This window comes from Halichoeres trimaculatus, unplaced genomic scaffold, assembly GCF_033239565.1.
Source record: "Halichoeres trimaculatus isolate MK-OKI-2021-1 unplaced genomic scaffold, fHalTri1.1 fHalTri1_scaffold_3, whole genome shotgun sequence".
Lineage (NCBI taxonomy): Eukaryota > Metazoa > Chordata > Actinopteri > Labriformes > Labridae > Halichoeres > Halichoeres trimaculatus.
In genome coordinates this window covers 27,151,000-27,167,397 of record NW_027437181.1, presented here as the reverse complement: position 1 = coordinate 27,167,397, position 16,398 = coordinate 27,151,000, and the positions used below count along the sequence as shown (strand labels likewise).

Here is a 16,398-nt window from a genome sequence, read left to right as displayed (position 1 = left end):
CTCTAGCAGTTAAAACAAATCAAGCACCATTAGACACACACACACACACACAGGGAGAGAGAGGTACATACTGTCATGTTTATTGAACATATTTTCATTCACAAACAAATCTGTTTTTCTGTAAACAAATATCTAACATGTTTCACAATTTCACTGTATTTTAAAATCAAACTAAAGTTTGCAGTAACATCATGTGCCACAATCACAAAAATCAAGTATTTACATTAATTATACTTATAGAGAAGTGTTACATTTTATGTCAGTCTTTTTTTAGCAGCACTTTGTTTTTCAAACAGGATTTAACACGGACACAATGTACTGTAAAAATGAATCGCCATATGGCCAAACGTTCAGGAAACGGTCCTGTGCAGCTGCACATACATCCAGAAAATTCAGGACTAATTTTCATTTCAAAATATACAACAGTTGATATCAAAGCTGAAGCAGTATTTAATTAGAAAAAAAGATGTGGCTGAAACTGTTGACACTGAGCAGTGACACAGGATTGACGCATGATTGAATCATTATACCCTCACTTTATGACGTCAGGTGACTGGCAGTGGTGTCACAGTCATGAATATGTTACAAGGGATGCAGGACCATAAGTCTTTAAATTGTACATGTGCTGGTTTGATCAGTTTAGTTTTGTGTTCTCAGCATTTGTGGTTTTTAAATGTAGCCCAGGGGTGAAGTTAGCTCCAGATTAAAGCAAACACATTTCACATGTGGAACGTGAACACATTTAAATCCATAGAAAATGCTCTTACACCTAATAAAAAATAACTGAAATGAAAATGAATTGTAATACGACAGCTCCACAGTTCAGTACAACCTGGTTACAGAATCTCTCAGATGTTTTAGGATGAAACACTATCATCACTTAACTGAGCTATAATAAATAACGGTGACTAAAGAAACCTGCTGAAACACAGAAACCGAGTTAAACATGAAAAACAACACTGTTCTTTTAGATATCTCATGTCTAAGGCAGTAAAACAGGTAAACACTCATACACAACAACATTAAGGCTTGATGCTGATGCCAGTGGACTGCTCATCCGTGCCCAAGTCACACAATCCACTGTCCACAGTTCACAGCTTTTCCCCAAAGCAGCAGAAAGAAACCAGTGACAAAGGTAGAAGAGGGTGTGCAGGGAAGAGGAGGAATAAAATCACAAACTGTAATACTGTTGAGATAAGCCTCCCGTGTGCAGTATGAAGGCGTGATGTTTTCTGTTTCTAACTGTACAAACTCCTTTACTCACTTTGGCACTGACAGAAAACATCCATGAAATCCAAGGTCACAATCATTTGTCACTTAAAAACTTTGAAATTTCTAATAAGCCAAGTTGCATGAATCTCTTCTGGTATTTTTACTGTGATAAAACTCTGATTTGTTTTGTAGTCAGCAGCGTTTTCTCTCTCCCCATCAGATCCAGTCCTTCAGTTGAGAGCTCTGTTGCAGCCTCACGTTACCTCATGAGTCAGTGGCTGTAATCCATCAGTTTACTGGGAGAGGTTCTCGTGTGGTCCGGCCTCCTCACAGCAAACGTGTTATTTGTGCTGTTTGATGTCTGCTTTTTAAGCTGTATGCAAACATCTCTTTCAGCATTGTACTCGGCATTCGTGTCAAACGGGTTGTTTGTTTTGATGGAGGCGTGTGTGTATGTATTGTCATTGCGATGACTGCGTGTCATGGTGACTCTGAAGGTGTGTGTGTACTGCAACTCCATCTTGTCCTCCTCTGACACTTGGATGAAGGGACACCAAGAAAAGGCGTGACGGAAACCAGCACGAAACCTGCACAGAGGGCAAATAATTTATCCTGCCCTGAATTATTGCACAGAAAACTCTGAGTGATACTTTATACAGTGATAATAATCATAATGTTTTTTACCTTTGGTTGAGACAGCAGTAAATGATGGGATTATACATGGTTGAGCTCATTGCTAACCAGAATACAGCCAGATACACCTGAGAGGATAAGGAAACATGATGAGAAATTAAAAAAATAAATCAGACCCAGACCATCAGTAATGGTCAGAGATGCAGCTGCTGACCTGTTGAATGTAGTGCTTTTTATAAATGTCCAGGTTAAATGACCCCAGAATGAAGTAGATGTGATACGGCAGCCAGCAAAGGGCGAAGGTCACCACAACAACCACCATCATCTTCACCACCTGAGAAAGAGGACACAAGGTTAAAAAATACACTGCAAAAAACTGAAATCTTACCCAGTGTTTTTGTCCTTTTTCAGTGAAAATGTCTTTTTAGACTAAATATGAGCCACATTCACTTGACCAGTCCAGAAAGTGTCTTATTTTAAGTTATTTAAATACAAAAATGAGGTCTGAATTTTTTTTGAACTAGTAAAAAAATCTGCCATTAGGGTAAGAGAATGTGCTTGTCAAGACTTGAATAATACGATTGCATTTTTCTAACAGAGGTTTTTCTTACTCTTTACAAGCAATTCAGACCTCATTTTTGTCTAAAATAAGACACTTTTCTGAACTGGTCAAGTGAATGTGGCCCATATATAGTCTGAAAAGACATTTTTACTGAAAATAAGACAAAAACACTTAGCAAGATTTCAATTTTTTTTCCGTGTAAACCATTAAAGGTCCCATGTTATGCAATAATCCCTTTATTAAGTCTTTTAGTGAAATTTGTGGGTTTTTGGCTTTCCCCCCTGCCCATAAAATGTGATATTTAATGACAAAACATGTACTTAGTAGTGTAGTGTACTTAGTAGTAGTGTGAATATTTAATCCTGACCTAAAATGAGCTGTTTGGATTTTGGGGATCTGCCAATGTCAGCAATTCCCTTTTTTGACTTATCAGGAGCAAGTCTGACATCTGTTGGTCCACCGAAGCAGATACCCCTGAACGCCCTCCCCACCCACTCCCCTCCCCGCTGCTGGAGAGATTTCTCTCCAGCAGCTGGGAATGGGGGAGAATGCCAAAGTTGAAGAGACATCACTGCTCTGTTTTTGGCTGTAAACAGCCACATAGATCCATACACAAGCTTCCCATCTCTGAAGACAAGACTAAGTGGCTAGAGTTCATTTATCAAGGAAATGTTCTAGCTACACTCAGTAAAACTGTGCATGTGTGTGCTAGTCACTTCATGGCTGACTGCTTTTCAAACTTTGGACAGTACAACAGAGGGCTAGCAAATAGACTGGTCCTGAATCCAGGCACATTACCAACCATCCACCAACAAACCTCAGACCCTGGAAATGTGAGTATTTTAAATGCTGTGTGCTGTGGAGCAGATGTAAGAGCTTTTCCTCAGTGTCGCCCCTGTCTCTGTGCTAGCTTCAGGATGCTAACTGTAGCTGCTGTTAGCCTGTTGTTTTAACCTATAATGTTACGGTAAACGAGCTTCGCTGTTTTCTAAACATTGTGCATTCGGAGCTCGTGCCGCTGCTCTCAGTGACGCTGAAGAGCGGGGCGGTATCAGCGGTGGCTCATTTACATATGAAGGTCACGCCCACTAAATCAGAGTGTTCTGAACAGAGGGGCTATGAGAGCCTGGAAACAATGCTGCTGTGCTTGATTTATTGACTTTTTGGACCAAAACATGTTACTACCATTTCATGAAGACATCAATGATCCATATTAAACTGCAGAAAAGGAGCATAAGAGGCACCTTTAAGAGGCACAGGTATAACCAAGAGGTTGGTCACATGCTACATGAGGCTAGCCAAACGTCACTCCTTACTCTCACCCTATGTCCTGCCACATCTGTCCTGTCCTCTCTGAATAAAGGCATAAAAAAACCCAGAAAATAACTTAAAAACTCTACTTTGAGACAGAAAATGAGAAGAGAAAAAATTCAAATGACACAGTGTGAGGTGATAAGAGCTGAAACGGTGAAAGACAAATGCATGTGACCTTTCTCTTAGCTGTAATCTGGCTGTGATAGTGGTCTGTCGCCTCTCCAGGGATGTGTGCGCCCCACAACAAGCGGCCAACCAAACTGTAAGTCACCAGCATCACCAGCAGAGGGAGCAAGTAGCTCAGCAAAATCAGTGCATACTGGTAACTAGAGGGGAGAAGAAAGAGAAACTAATGAGAGACATTCGTCAGACTTACCAATATCTTCTGCCAACTAAACTTACTTTTCAAATAAACCAAACCGTTCCCAGACATAGCAACTGATTAAGTGATGTAAGAGGACATGAAAAGCCAAATAACAAGCATTAACTTTTATGAAAATGTGCACTTACAATGTCATAGATATATAAATCAGTTTAGATAGCATTAGAAACAACTATAAACAGTTGCATCATAATCTTTTAGAACATAATGGAAAAGTGAATTTATGTCAGCTATTCTAATCAAAAAGTGAAACACATAAATGATATAAGTTAGATTCAGTACACACAGAGTAAAATATTTTAAGCATTTATCTCTATTAGTTGTGTGGTTATGGCTTTAAGTTAATGAAAACCCAAAATTCACACACTTGAGTTTTACCACAAGATAGTTTTGGGCCATATTTTATAAGAATAACAAAAAAGGACTGTTATGACCAAAATGTTTGCCCTCTGAAAAGTAGTTTCATTTGAATGCACTCAGTCCTCAGTGGGGCTATAGCTGCATCAGTGTGGTTTGAAATGGGAGTAATTAGCCTGTGGCTCTGCTGAGCTGGTACTAAAGCTCTGGTTGCTGCCTTCAACTCATTGAATCACTGGATCTGGTGTCTCTTATCTTCATCACACCGCTCAGATTCTCTCTGGGGTTCAGGTCTGGTGAGTACTGGCCAGTCAAGCACAGTGATATCATGGCAAATGGATTTGGGTTCATTTAGCAGTGTGGGCAGGATCCAAGTCCTGCTGGAAAACGAAACCAGCTTCTCCATAGGACGTATCAGCAGAAAGAAGCATGAAGGGCTTCAACGGTACTTCCAAACTGCTGTACTGACTTCAGAAAAACACAGCTGACCAACACCAGCAGATGACATGGCACTCCAAACCATCACTGATTATGGAAACGCCTCTGATGTCTCTGGTTCAGGTGTTCTTGACATGAGTTGGGGCATTTGTAGCCAAATTCCTGTGCGAGGTGGCTCCTAATGCTCTGACTCCTTCATTGAATGCGTTTCACTTCACAGTCTTCTCATGGATGCAGTTCTCCCTGTTGCTTGCTCACTTTCTTCCTTTCACCCTTTTTTCCACCACTCACTTTTCAACGGTCAACTATCAATGATTGTATTCTGGAAAACAGTCAGCAGCCTGTCCCAAAATTGTGTAATATAATGAACAAGACCAAGAGACCATTTAAAGGTTTAGGAAATATTTCACACTGTGTGTTCTGAATCTGTTATATAATATGATTTTCACTTAAATAAAACTAATGAAATACACTTTTCAACACTATTCTCTTTTATTAAAAAGCAGCTGCATGCTGATTGTACCCTTGACGTATAAGTGGCTCTTAAGGAATGTGGATGTTATAATTACTTCATGTGCACAGACAGATTTCGAATCCCCCTGTGAGTGAAGTAATCAGTCGCACAGACCTCGACCTTTTGTGCACCTTAAGTTTGTGTGGATGTTTGTGCATATGTGTACTGTGGGGAAAATCAATATTATGTTCATAATGTAAATCTACCTTGTAAATGTCATGCTCTGTCTGTCTGTGGTAATTAGTATCTGTACCACACATTTGTGGATATAAGCATGATGAGCAATGATTACATGATTTTCAGGCTTCTGTAAATGTCACCATCAGTCTCCTAATCTGTGTTTTTATTGCTGCTGTGGATTCACCTGAGCTGATGTGTCCCTCCATAGTCATCAGGCCAGTCCACCATGCACACAGTTCGTGGGTAATAAAACCTGGTCACGCTGTAGTAGCACTGAGGAAAAGCCAGTAAAATCGCTACAATCCAAATGACAGCTATCATAACCTTTGTAGAGTAGGAGGACAGGCGGGGCTTCAGAGGGTGGATGATCGCCATGTACCTAGAGAAAGAAAACAGAGGTTCATTAGAGCCCAAAACAGACACGGTCCACGAGGACTCTGTTGTAACTCTGGAGATTATTGATGCTAATTTTCCTTTTGCATAGAGAGGAATTTGGTTTCAGTACTGTTAATCCCTCTTTTAGTCTGAATATTTACCCACTTTTTCATCAAAGCTCTAACTTTGACAAGAATATCTCTAAAGCTCTTCAGTGAGTGAAGTCTGTCATGTGTTCAGTTCCACACAGCCTCTCTCAGAGAGGGAGAAGTGATCATTTATCTTTGGCAGGAACATTTAGGCTCATATATCATCTGTCAGGGTGACTGAGATGAAGCATCTTGTTAGTCTGAGGTGGTAAATGTAATTAACATCCTGTTTCCTTCCCTTTCCTTTCCTTCCAACAACCTGGACATGTTATTTCCAAGCTGTTAATCCTCATAATCTAAATGTCCTGTAATTCAGTCTAATAATGATGAATGAGAGCTCTGTCAGCTTTAAATCAATTAGCTCTTTTTCTCCTGAAAGCTGAGCACTGATGCTGCTGATGTTTGACTCTGAGGTAAATGTTGATGAAACGATGATATTGATTCTGTCCACTTGATGTCTGATTCAGAGCGGAGCGTTTATGTAAAGAGTTTTGCCTCAGTAACTGACCTGGTCTCCTAACTGGAACCCTTAATTATGAGCAAACTGCTGAATAATGAGACAGAGACCTGCAGTCAGAGTACATCATATGGTATTACTACTCTGTGATATAACAGGTGTACCCAAGCTGCTGTGTGCATTTTTATTTCTGTATTGCAAGTCTCATATTGTATGTTGTGATAACATAATACAGTAAGAACCCATCATGCCTTGGCCCCCATCATGTTAAGAGTTTGGTACCCCTGTGGGCAAGGATGTCCACCTCATCCCTTTGCTAATGTTAGTAATGATTTAAATGATATGCCACCTTCACAAACAAGGCTTTACAAAGGGCAGAAAGCATGGCAAACATAAGATCAGAGGAACCAACAGTGAGAGTTTGAACAATTAAGACTTCAAGAACACAGCACAAGACAACCCATAACCCAAACAACAATTTAACCCATCTTTACAACAAACAAGTTGATTTCAGACACATTTCACTTTCTCTCACAGAAAAGCCGTTCTTTTTGTGAACACTAGCTGTGAAGAAACAATATAATAAAGGCTGTATCTTATGTACACTATCTGTCATCTGGTATGACATCTACCCAGACTTCTAGGCATTAAAAAAATGACAAAGGAGACTTTAAAAAGAGGTATTATGCTTTACCATATTTAAACTTGAATATACATTAACAATGATGGATGTCCACAGTGGGTGTGAAGAAATCTCAGAATCTGACTTTAAACTACTGGAAAAAGTCCATTCTTAGAATACACAAGACCTTCATCAGACTTGGGCCCCGTTTACATGATAACGTTTCATCTGAAAACGCTAAAACGCAGCGGAAAAAAATCTGTGTTTACAAGGGAGAATGCTGATGGACTGAAAACGCTGTAGTTAGCATGCCAAGCCTGTAGGTGGTGCTATAACTGTCTTGTCCTGAAGCAGCTTTTGGGAGAACTCCACTGAAGTAGAGTTGAGCCGATCATCTGGTGTATTGGGGAATACAAAGTTAAAAAGTGCGGATGCACATTTTGTTGATAGTCAGCAGATTCAGCAGATTGAGCAGCACAAGCACAACATGGTAGTTCGCGATGATTGTAACATCGGTACTGTTGTCCTGTTGTATGGGGGCGTAACGCAGAGTGCGACGTCAGCGTTTCCTCTGAAAACGCCGGCTTAATGTTTACACGGCGACGATGTCGGGAGTGTTTCAGAAAAATCCCACTCTGGAGGCCGTTTTCAAAAGGTTGCGTTTTAGGTCAGCTGAAACGCTGTTTCCGTGTAAACGCGAGGCTGAAACGCAACAAAAGTTTTGCGTTTCACCCTAAAACCGTTGTCGTGCAACCCCTTGATGAGGTGACGAGGTCATTGCATAAGTATCTTGTAACTGGTTCATGATACGTTGAAGGGGTGAGCCTCAAACAAGGTCTTCCCTAAGCTCAGCCTCTGACAGGCCTTCAGAGGGCTGGCCAATCAGGGGGAAGGGGGTTTGTGGAGGCTTAAAGAGACAGCATCTTAAACAAAGTGTTTCAGATAGAGGCTTATATAGCGTGAAACACCAGAGTGAGAAAAATGTATTTGTAGAGTCTTCCAATAAGATGAATACATTTGACTTTGAGGTGTGTGTAGCAAGTCCATCAATCCAAAATGAAACATTTCGGTTCAACATAAATGAACTCGCCCTCCCACACACACCTGGCTCACTCACCTGAGCTTATAATAATACTTTTTTTGCTGGATTTTAAGCACCACCTACTGATGAAACGAAAAACAGCAAATACTGAAGGTTTGCCTTCAAAAAAAGGAACAAAAAATGAAACAAAAAATGAAACAAACAGAAAACTATATTATGGCTCCAACAATATTGTTTATAGAGATTTAAATTGTGACAAGCTACTAGGAGTGCATCAGAGGGACAGAATAACGAGAGAAAAAACAAATTCCAATACCTCCTCTTTAAGAAATGTTGGTGTCAAGATCCTCTGACTTTGTCTGTCTTGCTTTTGAATATATTTAATAAGGACAAGAAATCTGTTACTTTAAAAGTAACTTTAACTAAAGTATTCTGTAGGGGTGGCATATGGGAGTTTGATTTGGGGGCACATAAAAAAATTCACCTACCCCTCTACATTTGCAAATGTTTGAAAATGCCCCTGCATTCTTCCCCAAGATGTCTGGCATGAAGAAGCTGTTCATAAAGATAAGATGTTGATGCCTAATACCGATGACAACTGTTTCCATCTTTAATAATGAATCATTCCATCACTCATTAATGCCGCCATAATATTCATCAATTCATCTACACTATAAATCATTCATTTTCGTATTCAGGTGAACACATTTGTATGACATCATCCCCCTTATCATTTCTCTTGTGAGTAATGACTGTGACGCAGAACACCAACGATTCTGTTTTAGTTCTGGTCTCAAATTACACTCTGTAGAGAATAAATGAGAAGCAGTGAAAAAAACATTTTAAAAACAGCTAAAGAGGAGTTAATAAAGATGCCAATTGATTGAATTTCTTCTTTTCACGAGCCTCGTCACATCGAACACATCCAGAGAGGCTCGTAAATCTGTTTTATGCATGGAAATCCTACACCTTTATGAGTGCAGATTATATTTCAAAGATTATCTGGGTTGCATGTAATCAATGGTTTTCTGCTGGCTGTTGCAGATACAGCTGTACAAAGAAAGTGATGGTTTGACAAATTGGAAATAAATGAAAAGGAGCAATTTCTTTGATCCATATGTACTGTAGGTCTACAGCTCATTCATCACGGCAAGTGTCCCGAGACCGAGTGAACCACATATCACATGTCATGCCCACATATGTGGGAGTAATGAAATGCTCCAATAAATCCTTCTCCTGGGGAACTGCTGCAGTGCAGGTGCACCTTTGGTTACCAGTACATTCGTAGACATCAGTGCAGAACAAATGCTATCTGTAGTTTACAATGTTTATTTTGTGAGTGAAAAATGTATGATGTAATGTGTTTGTTTTTTTTTCAAGTCGTAACTTAAGACGCTGATGCATTTGGTAAGACTGTGATTGCATTTTCCCCCTGACACAAAATCTGTCAATCATGTTCAGTTGAATACAATAACATAAATGACAAAAGTCATCAAATTATCTCATCAAAACAATATCTGTTGCAGGTTCTTAGCTTAAAATTTTACATGTTAAGCTCAGAACTGGTTAATCCTTCAAGCTCCTGTAAGCATTACAAGCGTCTGTATCTCTCTGTGTCTGACCCATTTCTCCTTCATCAAGAGGTTTTCACAGTTCAAGCAGAAGCAACTGCTAAAACCAAGAGACTGTTCCCATGAACTCCTCACAGCCAAAAACTCCTTCAGGCAAACAGAATCTGGGATCGAGCAAAGAAGGAAATTACATAAAGCTAGTGTTTTCAGTCCTCCTCAAAAGTCAAATTCATCTCCCTCAAGTCTCCCTGCAATCCTGCATCTCTCCACTAGGCGTCCTTTCAGCGGTCCAAGAATGTGTCCTGAACTCCCCTTCATAAGTTCTTTGTACCAGTTCCTTATGGTTCCTCTGTCCTTCTAACTTTCTGTTCTGCCTTTTTGACTTTTCCTGTGCGTGTACTCTCTTTCTCTTTCTTGCTTCTCTTGCCATCAGTCTTCTCACCAACCTGCCAGTCAGCGAGTCATCGAAGCCACAATGACCTGCACCAGCCTGCATGTACCCGTCTGTATTTGGGTGCCTATACTACAAACATAACTGTTTACTTATTTGATAAACCTAAATCAAGACAGAACATAAATGTAGGTGAGACAGTCCATGAATATAGCATGTTGTTAATTAGAGCTCTGTTGCTGAAAACTACCAAAACAACCTTTTGTTAAGAGTTGAAAATCCCTTTAAAATTGTATACTGGAGACAATGATGGGAGTTCCCCCTATGTGTTCATTTTTTGAACATTATTTCCATGATTGCTTGGATGAGATTGTCAGTTATACTATTATGCTATTGAAATGCAAGAATCAGCTTTCCTACCTGTCCACTGCGATGGCAGCCATGGAGTATATGGATGAAAACATGGCTGTGATGGGGAAGAAGTTCTGAAACCTGCAGTATCCCAGACCAAAGTACCAGTCGTTGTGAAGTGCATACACAAAGTTGACGAGCGTGTTGAAAGTTGCCATTGAGACGTCTGAGAAGGCCAGGTTGACGATGAGGTAGTTGGTTACAGTCCTCATGCGTCTGTGAGCAAGGATGATCCAGATCACTGTGACATTCCCAGTGATGGAAACCAGGATAATGAGAGAGTACGCTATAGCCCAGAGAGCCACCTGAGAGGAGAGGAGAGGAGAGGAGAGGAGAGGAGAGGAGAGGAGAAATGAGTGAAATGAGTGAAATGAGTGAAATGAGTTTATTATTATTATTTTCCCTGAGGACCTGATTTATAAACTTGCTTTAGCCTATTAATTGATCAGGGATCAAGTTTACTTCGATTTGATAGAAAAAAAAGGAAACAAGGAAGAAGGAATATTGATCCTGGTGTAACTTCATTACTTTCTACACTTTCTGCTCATCTGACTGCCACTGTTATACTGATCCCAGTTTACAAATATCGTTTGGATCAGTATAACAGTGGCTCTAGTATCATTGAATGCAAAATTTGTTTGTTTTCATTTTCAGTGGCTTTTATTGTCCCTTTAATCAAATATTGCGATTCTCATTTCTTATTGTCTCAATTTCCCATCAGAGTCTCCTCTAGCTGTTCCCTGGGTAGAGAAGATCTGGCTCAGACTCAAACCAGTCTCGTCTCTCATCCCGCTGCTCTCCCACCTGCCAGTCTGGCTGCTGGAACTGATTCCCATACGTCTCGTTTCCGTCGTCGGGCCAGCCGGTGGTCTCTGATAGGGGCCACAATGTGGCTTCCATGTCTCGTTCAACGTGTTGAACAAGATTTCCCACGTCCATCCTCTCCTCCGTGTTAACCTGATGACAGAAATATGGGTTTGAGTGCTTGTGCGTAATGCGCCATGCGTAACGAGGGACTGGCGGTTATTCTAAGGTGAAGAAATGCTCCTCTCATGAGATTTAGGTTCACTGTAAAAGGCGGGTTGGTGTTTTAATATGTTTTGATACAACATCGTTTTAACTTCAGAATGTAATCTTCTTCATTCGGACGACAGAGATACTTTCAGTCACCAAAAACATGATTTCTATGAAAAGATGTAGAATAAGCTCCAGCAATCTTCAGCTTCTCTTTTCGAGGAGCAGTCTTGATTGTGATTTTTTTTAAAGAATTCTTCATACAATTCCCTTTAAACCTGAGGAAAAAAAATAATTTCATTTTAGATTTAGATTTCCCATTAGTAGTTGGATAAAACAATGGATTGCTAAGTACCATCAGCATCTCATTAGATAACACTACTGCTTTATACTAGTTTCAATGTGACTTCCATACGGTGCTGTCTTGGTCAGCTAACAGCAGCTTTTGAGAGTTTTAACACAGGCTATTATTTTCTTGGCCATCAACAAGAGCTTTGTTTTCAAGTTTGATTGAAAATTTATGGAAAAAAACTACGGCTCATGAAAAAAAAAGGTCAGCATGCATTAAGGTCAGAGACATAACGTTATCTTTAATTGGCTGCAGTGAGCGCAGCAGCCTTAAGCGTAAATGGGTAGGTAATGCATTCGAAAAGCGCCAAGAAAGGATGTTTTTCAACAAATAATGCAACATCCCCTCCAGGTTTTACTTTCCTCCCACTTACCTCTCTGATTATGCAGATAAGTTGTCAGTTTTCGCAATAGTTTGTATGATCCATCGATAATAATGTCCAGAAATCATACTCCTGCGCATCGGATAACCAGGTCCATCCAGTAATCCATCAGACTCTCAAGACATCTCCGTGCGCTCTATCTCCCCCTCTCGCTTTCTTTCCGTCCCACACATTCAAGGCGCTCTCACTCTTTCCCGCACTCCTGGAATGTGTATGTCAGCGGTTACGTTACGTGGCAGAGACTCACAAACAGTCAAGCCTGCACGAGACGATGCGCGTGAAGCTGCGCCAACTTCTGCAGGAGACTGATGGAAGGAAAGATGGAAATCAGTGGGATCAGAAAATTAGACACAAATATCTCTCACCCTCTCCCATTTCCTGTAGTAATCAGTGAATAAATGTTAATGTCTTTCCAGAAAAAACCTCTGCGTTATGATACAACGAAAGTTTAAATCTGAGTTAAGTGGCATTAATGAAGGGCGTGTGTTAAATCAGCATAAGACGAGCAGCGTTTGAGTAAAACTGAGACCACATCAGGGAAAGGTGCAACCTGAGGTGAGAAGAGATGCACTATATCTGCAGACATTCAAAGTAGAGCTGCATGGAGGTTATTACATATTTAACTTTTGAGTCAAGGTAATAAAATCACTCTACTATCACAAATGCAAGATGCAATTCATTCTGGTGATTTTAAACTCAAGCCTCTTTTCTGGTCTTTTGGAAACTATTGCATGTTTACTGATGGAATAGAACCCTCAAAGAATCCTAAATCATCAGATTTGGTCTGTGAGATAAAAACTCATGGATGTTCACATATTTTCCAACCAAGGCTTTGAAAACATATCATGTACAATATATGGACCTTGTCTTTGTGACATCACCCATCTGTTTCTAAAGGGGAGTTTGGAAGCCCATTGACAGAAAGTACAAAACTTTGTATCATCACTTAAAGGAAACAAAGAGGATGTTTTTTTTTTGTTTTTTTTTAAAGAGACCGCCAAATTAAAGCTAACTATGGTAAGCTATTTGGGTCATTTATACTTTTGTGTCTACCTTTATTTGACTAACCACTCAGGTATCTGTTGCAAGGCAATATTACAATATTTGCGGAACTTGCCGAGATTTAATGGAAACTCCAGTGATTCTTATGATGTGTTTAAAAAAAAAATTGTATCTTTTATCTTGTGTGACAGAGGAGTTGATATCACAACTTCAAAATGTATTCTAATAAAAGTTGAAATGCTACGAATAAGGCAAGAAAAACAGGCAATGGCGTTTTCAAGAGTGTGACAGACACTCCATTTATAACACTGCAGTACAACAAAAACATAATGTTTTGAGGTGATGTGAGGTAAAGAGGTGAGCTTTGAGCCTCTTTGCTAACAGCAACCAAGATTATTTATGTGTATGACTTTGACTTTTATTTTTTTCCAACCAAATAACAACCTCCAAATGGAGTGCTGTCCACATTGCAATGCAATAACCTAAAAGTTACTACAACATGATGAAAAATGAAATCACCTCCGGGGAGACAAACTGATTCTTTCTTTTTGTTTCAAAACCCTTCTTAAGTAGTGGTATACTTATTGTATCATTCACAGTGCTCAAAAACAGCTCAAACTTGCCATGTCTTACACAAAGCATGAAGTAGCATTTAATCAATTTGTAAAAGGGAGCCATATTCTTCAGTTTTCTGATCCCCATTCAAGCATTAGTTTAACAACATATGTATTTATGTTAAAACATGAAACCTTCAGCGTATAACAACAGAAGTTTGTGAATGAAACAAAGGGCAACATCTGGTTAGTAAAATGGAGCCTGTGCAGAAGGGTTGCTGTTCATCGAGAATCCGCTTGAGGCTGGCTGCAGAAAGACCGGAAGTCACATACACACCTATGGTACACACCCAGCCATAAAAACAGACTTTTACGGCATTTAAAAGCATATTTACAGCCTGGTTCAAAAAACTACTTGGGTCTAAAACACTGATTTCCCTATCAGCACACACTGTACTGTGAGTGTTTTTTTCTAACTCGGCGTTTAAGAAGTTATTAGGATTGTTTGATTGTCCAATTGGAGACACAGGTCAGGTCGTATGACTATTGGGCGCCCTGTAGATGTTGGAAAAGAAAGTCAAAGCCGGTGTCATAACCATTGTGGCTGCGTCTGCAGATTGGCTTCATTTCACGGTATCAGGAACAGACGGGTGACATTGTGGAGGCTACGTCCATGTTTTATACAGCCTATGGTATATAACTGTTGTAACAAGAAAAGTTACACATTGTTAAGTGGGCATGAAATTATCTTAAAAGTATCAAACTTTGTCCTATCACTTACAGGAAACAAAGAGGATGGTTTGGTTAAAGAAGAGACCTCCAAATTAAAGCTAACTATGGTAAGCTATTTGGGTCATTTATACTTTTGCATCCACTTTTATTTGACTAACCACTCAGGTATCTGTTGAAAGGCAATATTACAATATTTGCGGAACTTGCTGACATTAAATGGAAACTCCAGTGATTCTTCTGATGTGTTTAAAAAAAATCTTATCTTTTATCTTGTGTGACAGAGGAGTTGATATCACAACTTCAAAATGTATTCTAATAAAAGTTGAGATGCTCCGAATAAGGCAAGAAAAGCAGGCAACAGCGTTTTCAAGAGTGTGACAGACACTTCATTTTTAACAAGGTGAAGACGATGGGCACAAATAAGATATAACACTGCAGTACAATAAAAACATAATGTCTTGAAGTCATAGAAACAACAGAAAAGAGTGGATTGCTAAAGATGCAAATCTCTTTTTCTTGAGAAATCTTTTACACAAACATTCTCACAAAGAAGTTACTGGTGATGAGCATGAATAAATGAATAGCTTCACTGAAGAGGTCAGACTTTATTGCAGGGGGTATGGTCAAATTATTCAGAGAGTTAAGTGTTTTTAGTTTTTAGTGGGCATGTTTTGTTTAAACTTCCCCATACACTGACAACATTTTACATTTCTTTGGTTGTTAAAATGTTAACCTTATTCACAATTTGCAAATTATCTTAACAAGCTTTTGAGAAATCGCTCTTTCAGTTTTGTTCCTTCTGTCCTAAGTTTTGTTCCTCTGTCAATAGATGTGAGCTGATGAATGCATTTTTTTGTTTCATCATTAGTAAAATATTCATTCAATATTTATGAATTTCAGTGAAAAGTTTACATGCCAAGTGAAAATCTTTGTATTTCCTCTTTTTTAATAGATACATGTTTTGTATCCACCTGTATCTATTTGGACAGACACAGATAAATCACTATTGAACCTTTTTCACTCACTCTCAGTGCATTAAGTTAGCGCTTCAATGGACACCGTCTATACAATGAAATTGTTTCCTTTTCTACAACAGGTGACTGATTCTGAGCCTTCAGTGTTTTGGTTCCCTGCCTTATTTCTCTTACACTTCCTGTGCTTTTTGTAGATGCTGTTATCACATTATTTGCTGTCTTCCCTCACAGTTGTGCTTTCTGATCTCTCCTCCCTCCCGGAGTAACACGTTGTATGTGTTCTACTGTATGAGTGTTTTCCCATGTTTGCACAGTAAAGAATAGATAGCGGTAGGAATCTGGTGTTTGTGTACAGTATCCACCTTGTGTGTACTTTACCATGCTCACAAATCCCTCTGGCAATAAGGGCCTGATGAAGCATGTGTGGAAAGGTGAATGTGGACAGGGGGTGAGACATTTTTACTGATCTATATTTGATGTATGTGTTTCTTTGAGTGAGTGAGCCTGAGGCGATGTAGAAACAAAGGTAATTATCTCTGATGAGGAAGGGATGAAGTACAGCCAGTCGATCCTGGACCAGCACAAAGACAAAGACAAATGGCGCGATGCACCCACACTGTGTGTTGTCCAAAGTTTTGGCATAAGATGCAACAATTCACCCAGAGGACATATATTGTTTACATTCTCCTCCTCCTTCCCCCTGTTCTCTTTTCTCTCATTTATCCTCACAGTTTAGCCACACTCAACAACAGATACCACACTGCTGTAAAGTCTGTGTATC

The 16,398-nt window shown here is 39.6% G+C and overlaps 1 protein-coding gene across 1 annotated transcript; it reads right to left on the bottom strand.

Moving 5' to 3' along the window:
• Window positions 1-181: 181 nt before the first annotated feature.
• tacr2 (tachykinin receptor 2) lies at window positions 182-12,645 on the bottom strand. The gene is made up of 8 exons (XM_074667214.1): window positions 12,347-12,645; window positions 11,415-11,567; window positions 10,620-10,915; window positions 5,777-5,971; window positions 3,897-4,047; window positions 2,060-2,179; window positions 1,897-1,973; window positions 182-1,799 (listed from the first exon to the last, which is right to left on the bottom strand). Exons 2-8 carry the CDS (start codon window positions 11,547-11,549, stop codon window positions 1,484-1,486), a joined length of 1,290 nt encoding a protein of 429 aa, XP_074523315.1. The 5' UTR covers window positions 11,550-11,567; window positions 12,347-12,645; the 3' UTR covers window positions 182-1,483.
• Window positions 12,646-16,398: the final 3,753 nt, after the last annotated feature.

Coding starts and splice junctions, on each gene's coding strand:
- tacr2 (XM_074667214.1), bottom strand. CDS start 11,549: ATGGACGTGGGAAATCTTGTTCAACACGTTGAACGAGACATGGAAGCC. Junction 5,972..10,619: donor GCTGCCATCGCAGTGGACAG/GTAGGAAAGCTG, acceptor TTCTTTCTCTAG/GTACATGGCGATCATCCACC. Junction 2,180..3,896: donor AGATTACAGCTAAGAGAAAG/GTCACATGCATT, acceptor CCTCTTTCTCAG/GTGGTGAAGATGATGGTGGT.